At 33.3% G+C, this 20,185-nt stretch overlaps 1 protein-coding gene across 1 annotated transcript in view; it reads right to left on the bottom strand.

Moving 5' to 3' along the window:
- The window catches only part of LOC133190655 (uncharacterized), a 91,969-nt gene extending 72,064 nt beyond the window's left edge, over positions 1-19,905 (bottom strand). Inside the window, exon 1 of the mRNA XM_061326347.1 lies at positions 19,248-19,905. Within this exon, the coding sequence (XP_061182331.1) occupies positions 19,248-19,905 (658 nt within the window). The remainder of the gene's footprint in view (positions 1-19,247) is intronic.
- Positions 19,906-20,185: the final 280 nt, after the last annotated feature.

A 20,185-nucleotide genomic window follows, 5' to 3' on the forward strand; every position in this document is an offset into this window, starting at 1 on the left:
GACTTATTGGAGAGCGTATAACGTGACTTCTAGATTTGCAGAATTGCCTTTTTGTGCGTCGTCAATAGTTCTGGTCGCTACCGGAAGCGAATTAAAAAAGTCGATTATTTCAACTTTTTTGTTTCTCAATATTTTTTAATGATTTTACTAGGGATAATAGAGACTCTTATAAAAAATGGTCTCACTAGCGTAATGGTAAGCGTGTTCAATTTTCACGCGGGCGACCTGAACTCAATCCCAAAAAAGTCTTAATTTTTTTGTACCATTTTTTAGCTGAAATATAATACTGTATCTTTGAAATGATATCTGGTATAATTTTCTGTTCGAATTACGCAATATATTTTTACAAACAATTTACGTTTTATAGTATTTAATGTATGGAGGAGTTAAAAGGAATGCACAACGTAATACAGATAGTGTTATGAGTGAGGAATCAATTTCTCTAAAGCGGAGATTTTAAAATTTTCCGTGAGTGTTCTCAAGAATGGCTAAAGATATGAGCTGGAAACTTGTAAGAGATAATAGAACATGATTTCTAGATTGGCGAAGGGGCCTTTTGTGCGCCGTCGTTAGTTCCGGTCGCTACCTGGAGCGAATTTTAAAAATCGATTTTTTCAACTTCAATATTTTTCTTTAATATTTGTAGGATTAAGAGAGCCTCTTTTCAAAATACTTAATATATAATTTGTTTTCGAATTGATAAATCCAAACTCTAGATATTCGTCATTTTCATTTTGAAGCGGGAGTCCATATGGCATAATTGTTAGCGCGTTGGATTTTCACGCTGACGACCAGGGTTAAATCTTCAGAGTGTCTGATTTTTTTCAATCACTTTTTCAGCTTGAATTTACGATTTTTTTTTTCAAAATCGGACGGAAGACCTCTCATTGCTCGCAATGAGTTTCTAGTTATTATTATTATTATTATTCCTCCCAAATTTTGTGAGCGCGATTACTCAGAGATGGTTGAATAGATTTTCACAATTTTTCACATGATAGTAGGCTGATATATGAAGTTTATATAAAATTCCGTTTTTTGAAAAATTCACTTCCGGTCCGAAGTTACGGCCGTATTTCCAATTTTTAAATGGACTTTTGTCCGGAATTTTTTTCGAAAACGGTTTGAGGTAAAGATGTGAAATTTACAGGAGTATTAGATCATGACATTCTCTTTGTTTCGAAGTTGTTTTCGTGTGTTTCCGGTACTTCCTGTCCGAACCGGAAGTGAATTTGTGTTTGGTCAATTTTCAACTTTTTTGTTTTTTTAATATTTTTTCAAGATATTATTATGTATAACAGAGGTTATTCTACAAATATTAAATATATAATTTGTTTTAAAATTGGATTGCGCATTTTCTAGATTTTAGGTACCGTCATTTTCCCCATTTACCTAGTGTGTATACAATGGGCAAAGAAAGATAACTCTGACTTGTAAGTGAGAATAGAACTTTCGAGATAAAGGCGGAAATGGTATCGATGACGTCAGAGACATATACACTCTCCATATCAAAAATATTTAGACGTTCCATATTCACTCTTCTAAATGTAAGAGTACGTTGGTTACCGCTTCCAGTGCATGTAAAGTTTGAAGGTGCCAGTGTAGTGTAAGTCTGTATTGACAGTTAATTGATTTACACATGAATATATCTAAAAAAAATTAATATATATGCTAGGTACCTAATTCAAGTAAATATATTATAAGCACTAAATATACATTTATAGTGATGAACAGGCATGCAGTTTTATCTATTTCGTATATTAAGTCCAGAATATGATAGTTATAAACTTTCTATAATGTAGACGATTTATTATTCTCTATGATTTGAATGCGAAATTATCCCGATTTCCGAGTTTTATTTTCGATATTAAAAAAATATTACATACACTCAAAAAAGGAATTGAGCGATAGAAAATTGTAATACAGTACTGTTTTAAAGCCTTTATAAATAAATTGATATCTGCCACTTAAAAGAAAGAAAATCAATCTTTAGATTAGATTTGGTTATTACATGTATATTTGATAAAAAGTTAAATTATTTATGACACATGATCTATACTCTATATACCCAAGGAATTATAAAAGATGTGAAAAGACGATTCTTGGATTCTTGTGAAATACTCAAAGAGTTAAAAAAAAATATGTGAAAACGCGATTCTGTGTGAAATAATGGTACGCTATATGTTTCTTTTGAAAAAAAAAACATGATAAAAAAAATTGCACAGGACTCTTGATATGTGGGATAAGTATACCTGAATGAACACAGTTTTATGCAATGATATATAATTATGTACATGCAACTGACGTCCGTACTTTTCCTTATAATTCATAAAACATAAAACTATCTAATTCCTTTGAAGCCTCCTCCCCTCCCCCCCCCCCCCGTCTTGATTAATATTTGGAGACGTTCGTGCAGCTAGGCATTTGAATTATATATTCGTTTTAGATTTAAATCTGGAACATGTGAATATAATTACCATTTACATGTATACAGAATTTCATATTCTATAATGGTAGATTTGTCATTATGAAATGTTCAATTTACGTCTGAGAGAGAGAAAGAGGGAGAGAGGGGGGGAGAGAGAGATTCCCTCTTAATCCCGATCCTCCTATCCATTTACATAGACCAAAAATTAGTTCTATATCGGTCACACCCATTCTATATTAAATGTTTTCTGATTTCATAGTCAGTCATGGTCACATCCTGTATATTTTTCAGCTTAAAAAGTATCACACGAAGTGCACGTGTGTTGACCTGTCAATCAAAATCACTTGACGCTGTATGCAATGCAATTAAGTAGCCTGAGTTTGAAATGATCTTGAAGTACGATCTTGAAGTAAATCTGATGCAACAAACTTGTAAAAAAAATAGAATAAAATAAAAAATAAAATATCTCGGTATTATGAACTTCGATTGTGGGACGTGGAGACCGGTCCTTTGGATGAGATCGTATAAATCGAGGTCCCTTGTCACAGAAGGTGCTGGCATAAAAAAGATTCCCCACTGCTCAATTGCGATAAGTGCCAAAGTATAGGACAAAAATTTACAGTCTCCACCGGCGAGTGGTGGCGTCTCCATGTGAGTGAAAAATTAAAAAATTCTGGAGAGGGACGTTAAACAACATACGTATAATCAATCAATCAATCAATCGATTGCTGAAGAATTGCTGTAAATGAATAATCTGTCTTATAGGTATGCTGTCAGATCTTGATATTATAACTTTACAAAATTCAGTGACTTTACGTTTAGTGTGATACTAACTTAATTCATTATATTTTTTTATAACACCATCACAATTATGTTAAAATATACACACAATGAAGTTTATGATAGTACGGTGTTCGTTCGTCTGTTTGTTTGTCTTAGAAATGATTGCATACAATTTTTTTTTTAAATTGCTAATGATATACGTTTATCTCTGATAGGTGCCAAATGTATTATACAAGATTGATAATGATTGATTGATTGATTGTATATTGTTTTACGTCCCATTCGAGAATTTTTCACTCATATAGAGAAGTCACCATATACCGGTGAAGGGCTTCAAATTTTGACCTTTACTCGGCACTCAGGGCCATTGAGCAGTGAGGGATCTTTATCGTGCCAACGCCTGCCGTGACACGGGGCCTCGGTTTTTAAGGTCTCATCCGAAAGACCCGCAACTTTCACTCCAAAGTGCCGAGCGCATGGCGAAGGAACAGTTGCTACCTATTTTTTATCGACTTAGGTCTGTCGCGGCCGAGATTCGAACTCACGACCTCCCGATCACGGAGCGAGCGCTCTACCGACTGAGCTACCGTGAACGGTAGATTGATAATGAAAATCAAAGTACCTTAAGTACTGAAAGGACTTTTTTCCAGTTATTTTTCTCTTTCACAGTAAATATGATATGTATGTTTTTTACACAGAAAAAAAAAAGCAAATTCTTACAGATTTAGAAGAACGGAAGACTTTTTTGTTGCCATGGCAACAAGAGTCTAGTTATTATTATTATTATTATTATTCCTCCCAAATTTTGTGAGCGCGATTACTCAGAGATGGTTGGATAGATTTTCACAATTTTTCACATGATAGTAGGCTGATATATGAAGTTTATATAAAATTCCGTTTTTTGAAAAATTCACTTCCGGTCCGAAGTTACGGCCAAATTTCCAATTTTTAAATGGACTTTTGTCCGGAATTTTTCTCGGAAACGGTTTGAGGTAAAGATGTGAAATTTACAGGAGTATTAGATCATGACATTCTCTTTGTTTCGAAGTTGTTTTCGTGTGTTTCCGGTACTTCCTGTCCGAACCGGAAGTGAACTTGTGTTTGGTCAATTTTCAACTTTTTTGTTTTTTAATATTTTTTCAAGATATTATTATGTATAACAGAGGTTATTCTACAAATACTAAATATATAATTTGTTTTGAAATCAGATTCCACATTTTGCAGATTTTCGGTACCCTTATTTTCCCTATTTACCTAGTGTGTAGACAATGGGCAAAGAAAGATAACTCTGACTTGTAAGTGAGAATAGAACTTTCGAGATAAAGGCGGAAATAGTATCGATGACGTCAGAGACATATACACTCTCCATATCAAAATATTTAGACGTTCTATATTCACTCTTCAAAATTTAAGAGTACATTGGTTACCGCTTCCAGTGCATGTAAAGTTTGAAGGTGCCAGTGTAGTGTAAGTCTGTATTGACAGTTAATTGATTTACACATGAATATATCTAAAAAAAATTAATATATATGCTAGGTACCTAATTCAAGTAAATATATTATAAGCACTAAATATACATTTATAGTGATGAACAGGCATGCGGTTTTATCTATTTCGTATATTAAGTCCAGAATATGATAGTTATAAGCCTTCTATAATGCAGACGATTTATTATTCTCTATGATTTGAATGCGAAATTATCCCGATTTCCGAGTTTTACTTTCGATATTAAAAAATATTACATACACTCAAAAAAGGAATTAAGCGATAGAAAATTGTAATACAGTACTGTTTTAAAGCCTTTATAAATAAATTGATATTTGCCACTGAAAAGAAAGAAAATCAATCTATAGATTAGATTTGGTTATTACATGTATATTTGATAAAAGGTTAAATTATTTATGACACATGATCTATATTCTATATACCCAAGGAATTATAAAAGATGCGAAAAGGCGATTCTTGGATTCTTGTGAAATACTCAAAGAGTTAAAGAGTGTGTGAAATAATGGTACGCTATATGTTTCTTTTGAAAAAAAAAACATGATAAAAAAATTGTACAGGTCTGTTGATATGTGGGATAAGTATATCTGAATGAACACAATTTTATGCAATGATATATAATCATGTACATGCAACTGACGTCCGTACTTTTCCTTATAATTCATAAAACATAAAATTATCTAATTCCTTTGAAGGCCCCCCCCCCCCGTCTTGATTAATATTTGGAGACGTTCGTGCAGCTAGGCATTTGAATTATATATTCGTTTTAGATTTAAATCTGTAACATGTGAATAACATTACCGTTTACATGTATACAGAATTTCATATTCTATGGTTATGAAATGTTCAATTTACATGAGAGAGAGAGAGAGAGGAGAGAGATTCCTTCTTAATCCCGATCCAGACCAAAAATTAGTTCTATATCGGTCACACCCATTCTTTATTAGATGTTTTCTGATTTCATAGTCATGATCTCATCCTGTGTATTTTTCAGCTTAAAAAGTATCACACGACACATGAATATATCTAAAAAAAAAAAAATTAATATATATGCTAGGTACCTAATTCAAGTAAATATATCATAAGCACTGAATATACATTTATAGTGATGGACAGGCATGCAATTTTATCTATCTCGTATAGTAAGTTCAGAATACGATAGTTATAAGCCTTCTATAATGCAGACGATTTATTATTCTCTATGATTTGAATGCGAAATTATCCCAATTTCCGAGTTTTATTTTCGATATTAAAAAAAATATTACATACACTCAAAAAGGAATTGAGCGATAGAAAATTGTAATACAGTACTGTTTTAAAGCCTTTATAAATAAATTGATATCTGCCACTTAAAAGAAAGAAAATCAATCTGTAGATTAGATTTTGTTATTACATGTAAATTTGATAAAAAGTTAAATTATTTATGACACATGATCTATATTCTATATACCCAAGGAATTATAAAAGATGTGAAAAGACGATTCTTGGGCATGGATTCTTGTGAAATACTCAAAGAGTTAAAAAAAATATGTGAAAACGCGATTCTGTGTGAAATAATGGTACGCTATATGTTTCTTTTGAAAAAAAAAACATGAAAAAAAATTGCACAGGTCTGTTGATATGTGGGATAAGTATACCTGAATGAACACAATTTTATGCAATGATATATAATTATGTACATGCAACTGACGTCCGTACTTTTCCTTATAATTCATAAAACATAAAACTATCTAATTCCTTTGAAGACTCCCCCCCCCACCCCACCCCTGTCTTGATTAATATTTGGAGACGTTCGTGCAGCTAGGCATTTGAATTATATATTCGTTTTAGATTTAAATCTGTAACATGTGAATATAATTACCATTTACATGTATACAGAATTTCATATTCTATAATGGTAGATTTGTCATTATGAAATGTTCAATTTACGTCTGAGAGAGAGAGGGGGGAGAGAGAGAGATTCCCTCTTAATCCCGATCCTCCTATCCATTTACATAGAGCAAAAATTAGTTCTATATCGGTCACACTCATTCTTAATTAAATGTTTTCTGATTTCATAGTCAGTCATGGTCACATCCTGTATATTTTTCAGCTTAAAAAGTATCACACGAAGTGCACCTGTGTTGACCTGTCAATCAAAATCACTTGACGCTGTATGCACTGCAATTACGTAGCCTGAGTTCGAAATGATCTTGAAGTATGATCTTAAGTAAATCTGATGCAACAAACTTGTGAAAAAATAGAATAAAATAAAAAATAAAATATCTCGGTATTATGAACTTCGATTGTGGGACGTGGAGACCGGTCCTTTGGATGAGATCGTATAAATCGAGGTCCCTTTTTGCAGAAGGTGCTGGCATAAAAAAGATTCCCCTCTGCTCAATTGCGATAAGTGCCAAAGTATAGGACAAAAATTTGCAGTCTCCACCGGCGAGTGGTGGCGTCTCCATGTGAGTGAAAAATTCTGGAGAGGGACGTTAAACAACATACGTATAATCAATCAATCAATCAATCGATTGCTGAAGAATTACTGTAATTGAATAATCTGTCTTATAGGTATGCTGTCAAATCTTGATATTATAACTTTACAAAACTCAGTGACTTTACGTTTAATGTGATACTAACTTAATTAAGTCTTCCGTTCACAACGGAAGACTTATAGTGATTGTATTGTTTCTTTTTATTATTATTATTATTATTATTATTCCTCCCAAATTTTGTGAGCGCGATTACTCAGAGATGGTTGGATAGATTTTCACAATTTTTCACATGATAGTAGGCTGATATATGAAGTTTATATAAAATTCCGTTCCGAAGTTACGGCCGAATTTCCAATTTTTAAATGGACTTTTGTCCGGAATTTTTCTCGGAAACGGTTTGAGGTAAAGATGTGAAATTTACAGGAGTATTAGATCATGACATTCTCTTTGTTTCGAAGTTGTTTTCGTGTGTTTCCGGTACTTCCTGTCCGAACCGGAAGTGAACTTGTGTTTGCTCAATTTTTAACTTTTTTGTTTTTTAATATTTTTTCAAGATATTATTATGTATAACAGAGGTTATTCTACAAATACTAAATATATAATTTGTTTTGAAATCAGATCCCACATTTTGTAGATTTTCGGTACCCTCATTTTCCCTATTTACCTAGTGTGCATACAGTGGGCAAAGAAAGATAACTCTGACTTGTAAGTGAGAATAGAACTTTCGAGATAAAGGCGGAAATAATATTGATGACGTCAGAGACTTATACACTCTCCATATGTAGATAGAATAAATATTTAGACGTTCCATATTCACTCCTCTAAATGTAAGAGTACATTGGTTACTGCTTCCAGTGCATGTATAGTTTAAAGTTGCCAGTGTAGTGTAAGTCTGTATTGACAGTTAATTGATTTACACATGAATATATCTAAAAAAAAATTACTATATATGCTAGGTATATAATTCAAGTAAATATATTATATGCACAGAATATACATTTATAGTGATGGGCAGGCATGCAGTTTTATCTATCTCGTATAGTAAGTTCAGAATAAGATAGTTACTAAGCCTTCTATAATGCAGACGATTTATTATTCTCTATGATTTGAATGCGAAATTATCCCAATTTCCGAGTTTTTTTTTTCGATATTAAAAAATATTACGTACACTCAAAAAGGAACTGAGCGATAGAAATTTGTAATACAGACTGTATTAAAGCCTTTGGAAATAAACTGATATCTGTCACTTAAAAGAAAGAAAATCAATATATAGATTAGATTTGGTTATTACATGTATTTTTGATAAAAAGTTAAATTATTTATGTCACATGATCTATATTCTATATACCCAATGAGTTATAAAAGATGTGAAAAGGCGATTCTTGGATTCTTGTGAAATACTCCAGAGTTAAAAAAAATATGTGAAAATGCGATTCTGTGTGAATAATGCTACTCTGTATGTTTCTTTTGAGAAAAAAAAAGACATGATAAAAAAATTGCACAGGTCCTGTTGATATGTGGGATATGTATATACATTTACCTGAATGAACACAATTTTATGTATTGATATATAATTATGTAACTGACGTCCGTACTTTTCCTTATAATTCATAAAACTATCTAATTCCTTTGAAGCCCCCCCCCCCCCCCGTCTTGATTAATATTTGGAGACGTTCGTGCAGCTAGGCATTTGAATTATATATTCGTTTTAGTTTTAAATCTGGAACATGTGGTTATAATTACCATTTACTTATATACAGAATTTCATATTCTATAATGGTAGATTTGTCATTATGATACTGAAATGTTCAATTTACGTCTGAGAGAGAGAGAGAGAGAGAGAGAGAGAGAGAGAGAGAGAGAGAGATTCCCTCTTAATCCCAATCCTCCTATCCATTTACATAGACCAAAAATTAGTTCTATATCAGTCACACCCATTCTTTATTAAATGTTTTCTGATTTCATAGTCAGTCATGGTCACATCCTGTATATTTTTCTGCTTAAAAGGTATCACACGAAGTGCACGTGTGTAGACCTGTCAATCAAAATCACCCGACGCTGTAATAAAATAGCCTGAGTTCGAAATGATCTTGAAGTATGATCTTTAAGTAAATCCAATGCAACAAAGTTGTGAAAAAATAAAATAAAATAAAAAAATAAAATATCTCGGTATTATAAACTTCGATTGTTGGACGTGGAGACCGGTCCTTTGGATGAGATCGTATAAATTGAGGTCCCTTGTCGCAGAAGGTGCTGGCACAAAAAAGATTCCTCACTGATCAATGGCGATAAGTGCCAAAGTATAGGACAAAAATTTGCAGTCTCCACCGGCGAGTGCTGGCGTCTCCATGTGAGTGATAAATTCTCGAGAGGGACGTTAAAGAACAAACAAAACAACAAAAAAAAAGTAAATTTGAGAATTTATCATATATACACCCGTAGTTGGTGCATCACTTTTATTTAAACTTTGGAAGGATGACCAAGAAAAATTTAATTTGAAATTTTAATGAACTAAGCAAACAACCTACTCATTGTTAACACTTTGACCTGTTTCAAAGAAAGTGGGTCCCAACAGTAACTCACTAAAATCTCTTGACTCTGACACAGATTTAGTGTTTCGGTGGTGCAATACGAGGCTTACATTAGAATTTTAAATAGGTAACTAATTAGCTGTGAATTTGCCATCATGGGGAAGACGTGTTACTGACTAAACATTTAATACAAGTATGAAAACGGGCATCTCCAGCATACGTTTGAATTCTACATATCATTTACATGAATAGAATGGATTGATCATAACACGAGAGCGTGTGATTATCTAATACGCTAAATGTTTTTCTTGTCATATAATGTGAGGATTTGACCAGTGTGATAAATGGGCCAAATGATTCTAAGAGAAGAAGATGAATAGTCAATCAATCAATCAATCAATTAATCAATCAATCGATTGCTGAATAATTACTGTAATTGAATAATCTTTCTTATAGGTATGCTGTCAAATCTTAATATTATATTATATTCAAAACTCCGTGACTTTACGTTTAACTTGATACTAACTTAATTCATTATATTTTTTTTATAACACCATCACAATTATGCCAGAACATATACACAGTAAAGTTTATGATAGTACGGTGTTCGTTCGTCTGTTTGTTTGTCTTAGAAATGATTGCAAACATTTTTTTTAAATGCTAATTATCCTTGCTCTATGATATACGTATATCTCTCATAGATGCCAAATGCATTATACAAGATTGATCATGAAAATCAAAGTACCTTAAGTACTGAAAGGACTTTCCTCCAGTTATTTATTTCTTTCACAGTAAATATGATATGTATGTTTTTTACACAGAAAAAAGCAAATTCTTACAGATTTAGTAGAACGGAAGACTTTTTTGTTGCCATGGCAACAAGAGTCTAGTTCATTATATTTTTTTATAACACCAACACAATTATGCCAAGACATACACACAGTGAAGTTTATGATAGTACGGTGTTCGTTCGTCTGTTTGTTTGTCTTGGAAATGATTGCAAACAATTTTTTTTAATTGCTAATGATATACGTATATCTTTTATAGGTGCCAAATGTATTATGCAAGATTGATAATGAAAATCAAAGTACCTTAAGTACTGAAAGGACTTTTTTTCCAGTTTTTTTTTTCTTTCACAGTAAATATGATATGTATGTTTTTTACACAGAAAAAAAGCAAATTCTCACAGATTTAGAAGAACGGAAGACTTTTTTGTTGCCATGGCAACAAGAGTCTAGTTTCTTTTTATTATTATTAAGTCTTCCGTTCACAACGGAAGACTTATAGTGATTGTATTGTTTCTTTTTATTATTATTATTATTATTATTATTCCTCCCAAATTTTGTGAGCGCGATTTCTCAGAGATGGTTGGATAGATTTTCACAATTTTTCACATGATAGTAGGCTGATATATGAAGTTTATATAAAATTCCGTTTTTTGAAAAATTCACTTCCGGTCCGAAGTTACGGCCGAATTTCCAATTTTTAAATGGACTTTTGTCCGGAATTTTTCCCGGAAACGGTTTGAGATAAAGATGTGAAATTTACAGGAGTATTAGATCATGATATTCTCTTTGTTTCGAAGTTGTTTTCGTTTGTTTCCGGTACTTCCTGTCCGAACCGGAAGTGAATTTGTTTTTGGTCAATTTTCAACTTTTTTGTTTTTTAATATTTTTTCAAGATATTATTATGTATAACAGAGGTTATTCTACAGATACTAAATATATAATTTGTTTTGAAATCAGATTCCACATTTTGCAGATTTTCGGTACCGCCATTTTCCCTATTTACCTAGTGTGTAGACAATGGGCAAAGAAAGATAACTCTGACTTGTAAGTGAGAATAGAACTTTCGAGATAAAGGCGGAAATAGTATCGATGACGTCAGGGACATATACACTCTCCATATCAAAATATTTAGACGTTCTATATTCACTCTTCAAAATTTAAGAGTACGTTGGTTACCGCTTCCAGTGCATGTAAAGTTTGAAGTTGCCAGTGTAGTGTAAGTCTGTATTGACAGTTAATTGATTTACACATGAATATATGTAAAAAAAAAAATTACTATATCTGCTAGGTATGTAATTCAAGTAAATATATTATACGCACTGAATATACATTTAAAGTGATGGACAGGCATGCAATTTATCTATCTCGTATAGTAAGTTCGGAATAAGATAGTTACTAAGCCTTCTATAATGCAGACTATTTATTATTCTCTATGATTTGAATGCGAAATTATCCCGATTTCCGAGTTTTATTTTCGATATTAAAAAATATTACGTACACTTAAAAAGGAACTGAGCGATAGAAATTTGTAATACAGACTGTATTAAAGCCTTTGGAAATAAATTGATATTTGTCACTTAAAAGAAAGAAAATCAGTATATACATGTAGATTAGATTTGGTTATTACATGTATTTTTGATAAAAAGATGTCACATGATCTATATTCTATATACCCAAGGAGTTATAAAAGATGTGAAAAGGCGATTCTTGGATTCTTGTCAAATACTCCAGAGATAAAAAAAAATATGTGAAAATGCGATTCTGTGTGAAATAATGCTACTCTGTATGTTTCTTTTGAGAAAAAAAAAAACATGATAAAAAAATTGCACAGGTCCTGTTGATATGTGGGATAAGTATATACATGTACCTGAATGAACACAATTTTATGTAATGATATATAATTATGTACATGCAACTGACGTCCGTACTTTTCCTTATAATTCATAAATTTATAATGCAACTATCTAATTCCTTTGAAGCTCCCCCCCCCCCCCCCGTCTTGATTAATATTTGGAGACGTTCGTGCAGCTAGGCATTTGAATTATATATTCGTTTTAGATTTAAATCTGGAACATGTGAATATAATTACCATTTACATGTATACAGAATTTCATATTCTATAATGGTAGATTTGTCATTATGAAATGTTCAATTTACGTCTGAGAGAGAGAGGGGGAGAGAGAGATTCCCTCTTAATCCCGATCCTCCTATCTATTTACATAGACCAAAAATTAGTTCTATATCAGTCAAACCCATTCTTTATTAAATGTTTTCTGATTTCATAGTCAGTCATGGTCACATTCTGTATATTTTTCTGCTTAAAAAGTATCACACGAAGTGCACGTGTGTTGACCTGTCAATCAAGATCACCCGCGCTGTCTGCACTGCAATAAAATAGCCTGAGTTCGAAATGATCTTGAAGTATGATCTTTAAGTAAATCCAATGCAACAAACTTGTGAAAAAATAAAATAAAATAAAATAAATAAAATATCTCGGTATTATAAACTTCGACTGTGGGACGTGGAGACCGGTCCTTTGGATCCTTTAAATCGAGGTCCCGTGTCGCAGAAGGTGCTGGCACAAAAAAGATTCCTCACTGATCAATGGCGATAAGTGCCAAAGTATAGGACAAAAATTTGCAGTCTCCACCGGCGAGTGCTGGCGTCTCCATGTGAGTGATAAATTCTCGAGAGGGACGTTAAAGAACAAACAAACAAACAAAAAAATCAAATTTGAGAATTTATCATATATATACCCGTAGTTGGTGCATCACTTTTATTTAAACTTTGGAAGGATGACCAAGAAAAATTTAATTTGAAATTTTAATGAACTAAGCAAACAACCTACTCATTGTTAACACTTTGACCTGTTTCAAAGAAAGTGGGTCCCAACAGTAACGCACTAAAATCACTTGACTCTGACACAGATTTAGTGTTTCGGTGGTGCAATACGAGGCTTATATTAGAATTTTAAATAGGTATTAATTAGCTGTGAATTTGCCATCATCGGAAAGACGTGTTACTGACTAAACATTTAATACAATTATGAAAACGGGCATCTCCAGCATACGTTTGAATTCTACATATCATTCACATGAATAGAATGGATTGATCATAACACGAGAGCGTGTGATTATCTAATACGCTAAATGTTTTTCTTGTCATATAATGTGAGGATTTGACCAGTGTGATAAATGGGCCAAATGATTCTAAGAGAAGAAGATGAATAGTCAATCAATCAATCAATCAATCAATCAATCGATTGCTGAATAATTACTGTAATTGAATAATCTTTCTTATAGGTATGCTGTCAAATCTTAATATTATATTATATTCAAAACTCAGTGACTTTACGTTTAATTTGATACTAACTTAATTCATTATATTTTTTTTATAACACCATCACAATTATGCCAGAACATATACACAGTAAAGTTTATGATAGTACGGTGTTCGTTCGTCTGTTTGTTTGTCTTAGAATTGATTGCAAACATTTTTTTTAAATGCTAATTATCCTTGCTCTATGATATACGTAAATATCTCATAGGTGCCAAATGCATTATACAAGATTGATCATGAAAATCAAAGTACCTTAAGTACTGAAAGGACTTTCCTCCAGTTATTTATTTCTTTCACAGTAAATATGATATGTATGTTTTTTACACAGAAAAAAGCAAATTCTTACAGATTTAGTAGAACGGAAGACTTTTTTGTTGCCATGGCAACAAGAGTCTAGTTAAGGTCTTCCGTCTTCACGGAAGACCTTATAGTGATTCTACTGTTTCTTATTATTATTATTATTATTATTATTATTCTTTTTTTTGACCAAATTTTGTGCACGCGATTTCTCGAAAAGTATTCAGTCGTTTTCAATGAAACTTTCAGGAAAAGTCAGTCATTGTATGAACTTTGTTCATCACAAGGAAAATTTGGAAAATTCCATTTTGGTTCCAAGTTATGGGCAATTTCCTGATTTTAAAATGAAATTTTGTCGCCCCTTTTTCTCAAGAATGGCTAAAGATATGAACTGGAGACTTATTAGAGAGCATAGAACGTGACTTCTAAATTTGCAGAATTGCCTTTCCGTTCGTCGTCGGCACTTCCGGTCGTCACAGGAAGTGATCAAAGAAATCGTAAAATTTCAACTTTCTTTTTTTAAATCAATATTTACATCACATTATTGCATCTCTTATGTAGTTTCGAAATATGTTGGTCCCACTGGAAACAAAAACGTTAACTTCCCGTTATAAGAGAAAAACTACATAATTTTAGTATTTTTCTTTCCCATTAATATCCTTTGTAGATAAAGTATTTGAAATGAATTTTAAATATGTTATTTAGACTGCAAATATCTAGAGTCACGTCAAATATCTTTGTAAAATTCACTTCCGGTCGCGTGTTTTCCTGTCCTCAAAATGAGAAGTTCTCTGAGCAAGATCTCGGAAACGGTGAGAGATTAAGACACCAAACTTATATGAGCAACAAACCTTAAGATGTAGGCAAAAGCATTTGGGTTCAGAGCGTCAGCCGTCACTTCCGGTCGTCACAGGAAGTGATCAAAGAAATCGAAAATTTCAACTTTTCTTTTTTTAATTAAAAATTGCATCACTTTATTGCATCTTTTTCGCAGATTCGAAAGATGTTGGTCTCACCGGAAACAAAAGTGACAACTTCCGGTTATAAGAGAAAAGCTACATAATTTGAGTATTTTACTTTCCCAACAATATTTTTTCTAGAAAAAGTATTTGAAATGAATTTTAAATATGTTATTCAGACTGCAAATGTCTAAAGTAATCGTAAATATCTTTCAAAAATTCACTTCCGGTCGCATGTTTTCCTGTCCTCAAAATGTGAAGTTGTCTGAGCGAGATCTCAAAACCAAGTAAAAGATTAAAACACCAAACTTTTAAGATTTATGGACCTTGAGGAGTAGGCAAAACCATTTGGGTGAAACGCGTCAGTCGTCACTTCCGCTTGTCACAGTAAGTGATCAAAGAAATCTAAAAAAAAAATTAACTTTTCTTTTTTTAAATTAATGCTTGCATCACTTTATTGCATCTCTTTCGCTGTTTGGAAATATGTTAGATTCCACCGGAAACAAAAACGTCAACTTCCGGTTTTAGGAGATAAACTTCTTTACTTTGATATTTAACTTTCTCATAAATATTGCTCATCGATAAAGTACTTGAAATGACTTTATGTATGTTGTATATACTGCAAATGTCTAGAGAAAAGTCAAAGATTTTTATAAAATTCACTTCCGGTCTCGTGTTTACCTGTCCTCAAAATTAGAATTTGATCTCACAATATTGCTCGGCAACAGTAAACGACTGAAGTCTAAAACTTTCAGGACTGATGGTCAGTCATCAGTTATATGAATCGTGAGAAAATCTTGTATCGCCGTTACTTCCGGTACTTCCGGTCGTGACCGGAAGTGATGTAAAAAATGAATGGTTAACGTTAGCAAGTTGAATTTTCACGCTGACGACCAGGGTTAAATTTCCAGAGTGTCTGAATTTCTTTTATCTCTTTTTCAGCTTGAATTTTCGTTTTTATTTTCAGAATCGGACGGAAGACCTCTCATTGCTCGCAATGAGTTTCTAGTTATTATTATTATTCTTTTTTTCTACTTTCTTCTCCGGTACTTTTTTGTCCGGGAGTGTTCTCATAGAACCACTCATCCGATTGACATGAAACCTTTTTAGGGTTAATAGGCATGTTTTGTAGGTGTTCGTAACGAAGATCATTTTGCGCGCACATGCATGCACGTGCGTGCGCGTGCAATGAGTGAAATGACTGATATACTTGATGAAGCCGTAACTTTTATATTTCTTGATGAATTGCTTTGAAACTCAAAATATAAAGATATATTAGTAGTCTAGACAAGATAACATGGTCAAATTAGCGTGAACTCACGCGCATGCACGTGCGCTCTTCTATGATTGACTGATACAAAAATCTCAATAATTTCCTTGTTTTTTGACAAAATACTTTGAAATTTAGAATATAAGTATATATTATAAGGTGCTACAACATGTTATATAGGAAATTTCTTGAAAACACGCGCATGCATGTGTGCTGCAATCTGATTGGTTGAAACTTTGAATGTCTATAACTCCCTTGGTTTTCAACAAAACAGGATGAAATTTACGACATGTATAGGCACATAGAGCTCCTACATTATGATACTATCGAAATTGAATGCAAGGCCATGAATGCACGTATGCTGAATTCTGATTGGCTAATACTTAAAGGGTTACATCTCTCTTATTTTTCAGTGAAATTCTTTACTATTTAACACAAATGTATGTATTGTGAGACACTATAAGAAAATTAATGTGAAAAATGTAGAAAACATATGCAAGCACATGCGCTGAAATTTGATTGGCTAATACCCATATGGCTATATCGGAGTAGTTTTCCAATGAAATACCCTTAAAAATAAAGTGTCCATCTATATTACAAAAGTAATGTCTAATTTATTGAAGCTTGTAGGGAATGGGGCATCATAAGGGATTGGGAGCCGTTTGGGGAACATATGTAACGGTTCTCGTTACAATTAGCACTAGTTTTTATTTATTTTTACTTTAAGCGCACAAGACATAGAATTTAGTCTCTCTCTCTCTCCCAAATAAAGAAAAAAAGAAAAAAGATTAGAAGGTATCTTAATGTTCTATCAGTTCTTGGTTTCTTGGTTTCTTGGTTTTAATTTAAAGCCTATAAAATTTTGGATCCATTCTCAAAGCTACTGATGTTAATTGTATCGTACCACTCTTAGGGGAATTAGCGTTTATAACTCTTGTATTGAGTTACCCTGAATTTAAAATGTGAACAAAAACGCGTTATATTTCTTTGTATGGACTTGTAAGTGTATACTCACCAGATACAGTGTCTCTGATACCTGAAACTATTCCATACATACAAAGTAGTTAGTAGAACATACAAATTAATTATATATAGGTTCAAATTATCATTTTTATACGGAAGCCGGTAGGCCGCCAGATCTATTTTTTCTACCTGGCACCAACCGGCTTCCGTATTTTTATCACTCAAATAGTGAAGATAAACACGGTAAACAATACTTTATCTGTCAATACTTACAGCAATTATGATAATTAGCTTCCGCAATAAAGTTGGTCTTTTTTGGCAATAAGTTGTCAGTCTGAAAATAATAAACAAGCTGTTCATGCAGATTAATAAATTTCTCTATCCTCCACTATCTGTCTCTTAATAAATGGATGGACGATTTCTATTTCTTTACTTTAAAGAATTGAGGCTAGTACAAACAAGAAAAAACAAGAGGCCCAGGGGCCACATCGCTCACCTGAGCACTGTGGCTAGGAAAAAAAGGAAAAATCAGTTTAGTACTGAAAAGTTTAAATGCTTAAGTAGTCCTTACCTACCCCTAAAAGTGAAGGGGGGGGGGTAATGATTTGAACAAACTTGAATCTACACTAACTAAGGATGCTTACATAATTTTTTGACTAACTGTGACTTTTTTCTCTACAAGTTTGAACTTTCATTGTGGCCCCGACCTACCCCTGGAGGTCATAATTTGAACAAACTTGAATCTACACTATCTGAGGATGCTTCCGTATAAATATGACAAACCGTGGCTTTGCTGTTCTTGAGAAGATTTTTAAAGATTTTTCCTATATATTCCTATGTAAAACTTTGATCATTCAATGTGGCCCCACCCTACCCCCGGGGGTCATGATTTGAACAAATTGAATCTACACCACCTGAGGATGCTTCCACATAAATATAACCAATCATAGCTTTGCTGTTCTTGAGAAGAAGATTTTTGACGATTTTTCCTATGTACACCTATGTAACACTTTGATCGTCCATTTTGGCCCCACTCTACCCCGGGGGTCATGATTTGAACAAACTTGAATCTACACCACCTGAGGATGCTTCCATATAAATATGACCAAACATAGCTTTGCTGTTCTTGAGAAGAAGATTTTTGAAGATTTTTCCTATATACACCTATGTAAAACTTTGATCGTCCATTGTGGCCCCACCCTACCCCCGGGGGTCATGATCTGAACAAAGTTGAACCCACACCACCTGAGGATGCTTCCACATAAATATTACCAATCACTGCTCTGCTGTTCTTGAGAAAAAGATTTTTGAAAATTTTTCCTATATACACCTATGTAAAACTTTGATCGTCCATTGTGGCCCCACCCTACCCCCGGGGGTCATGATTTGAAAAAATTTGAATCTACACTACCTGACAATAATTCCACATGAGTTTCATGAGTTCTTGAGAAGAAGATTTTTCAATAATGCCATTAATTTTTTGCTATTTCGTTATTATCTCCCCTTGGAGGAGGGTGTGGCCCTTCATTTGAACAAACTTGAATCCCCTTCACCCAAGGATACTTTGTGCCAAGTTTGATTGAAATTGGCCCAGTAGTTCTGGAGAAGAAGATGAAAACGTGAAAAGTTTACGACGACAACAACGACGCCGACAACAGACAACGGACAAATTTTGATCAGAAAAGCTCATATGAGCCTTCGGCTCAGGTGAGCTAAAAAGACTTTGTTTTAATTACGCGCAGTGACCAGGCTTCCACTAAGCTCCGGTACCTTACATTTATTTTAACAGGTGTTTAGAAATGTAGTGGAATCATTTACAGTGACACGCCTAAAATATAGATGTAGTTGTTTTATGAGCATAAATCATATATCCTTACACTGTTGTCTTTAAGGAATGGACAGTAGGTACCTCCAGTGTCATTTAAGGCAGCAGACATGGTACAACCTTGTGCAGATGTTGGTAGTTCAGACTGATTTCTGTACAAAAAATAATTAGATAGAGGAACATACTCGCTTCCACTGTAGCTGATGTTAGTATAAGTAAATCTCAAGTAATCGATGTCGTCGATATTTCTTTGTATATCAGTTTTAAAAGCAAGAGGAATTATATAAACTGATGCACTATTTCCAGTGTTGTACCAGTATGTTTGCATCACAGACACATTTTTTGAAGCTCGAATCGTTAATGGCGTATAAGGGTCGACTCGTCGTTGAATTCGATCATACTTGTTTGGAATGGTGACGAAATCATACCCTGAGATATGGATTGTTGTGTTTTCAAAGGCAGTCACAATCGAAATTATATTACCGTAAGGACGATCACCTGCAGGGACAATCACGTAATACGTTCCCCATAATGTGATTGGTAACAGTTGTTCCACCAGATATTCTGCTTTTCCTGATTTTTGCACTGGAACACTTGCAGTGTAGACTATTAGCTTTTCCGAAGAATTAATGTGTGTCCCCGTTATATCGCAGTCAAACTTGAGAGATTTTGCTTCATATCCTTGCAGAGTAAGGTCTTTAGTCTCATTTTCACATACCTTTCCATCAGATCCTCTTCTCATAGGGAATTTCAATCTGACAGTCAAAGTATGTTCTGTAGGGTTGCCCAATCCCAGGATGCTCTTCCGTGTAATAGTGTAGTATACTAAGGCAACATATTCAGTGCCTAGATATTCGTCACTCAGAGCAAGAAACATTTCTTTTCCCACAAAAGCTAGAACACTCTTATCGGAATTAACGCCATATATAGTAGGATGAGTCAAATTTGATGATGATGATTGATTTAATTTCAGGTCGCATATTTCGTTGCTGGTTTTATTTAAAATCTGAGGTGTGTAATTT

Source organism: Saccostrea echinata, unplaced genomic scaffold (assembly GCF_033153115.1).
Source record: "Saccostrea echinata isolate AGI-Se365-2 ecotype Australia unplaced genomic scaffold, CSIRO_AGI_Sech_v1 ptg000022l, whole genome shotgun sequence".
In the NCBI taxonomy this organism is placed as follows: Eukaryota; Metazoa; Mollusca; class Bivalvia; order Ostreida; family Ostreidae; genus Saccostrea; species Saccostrea echinata.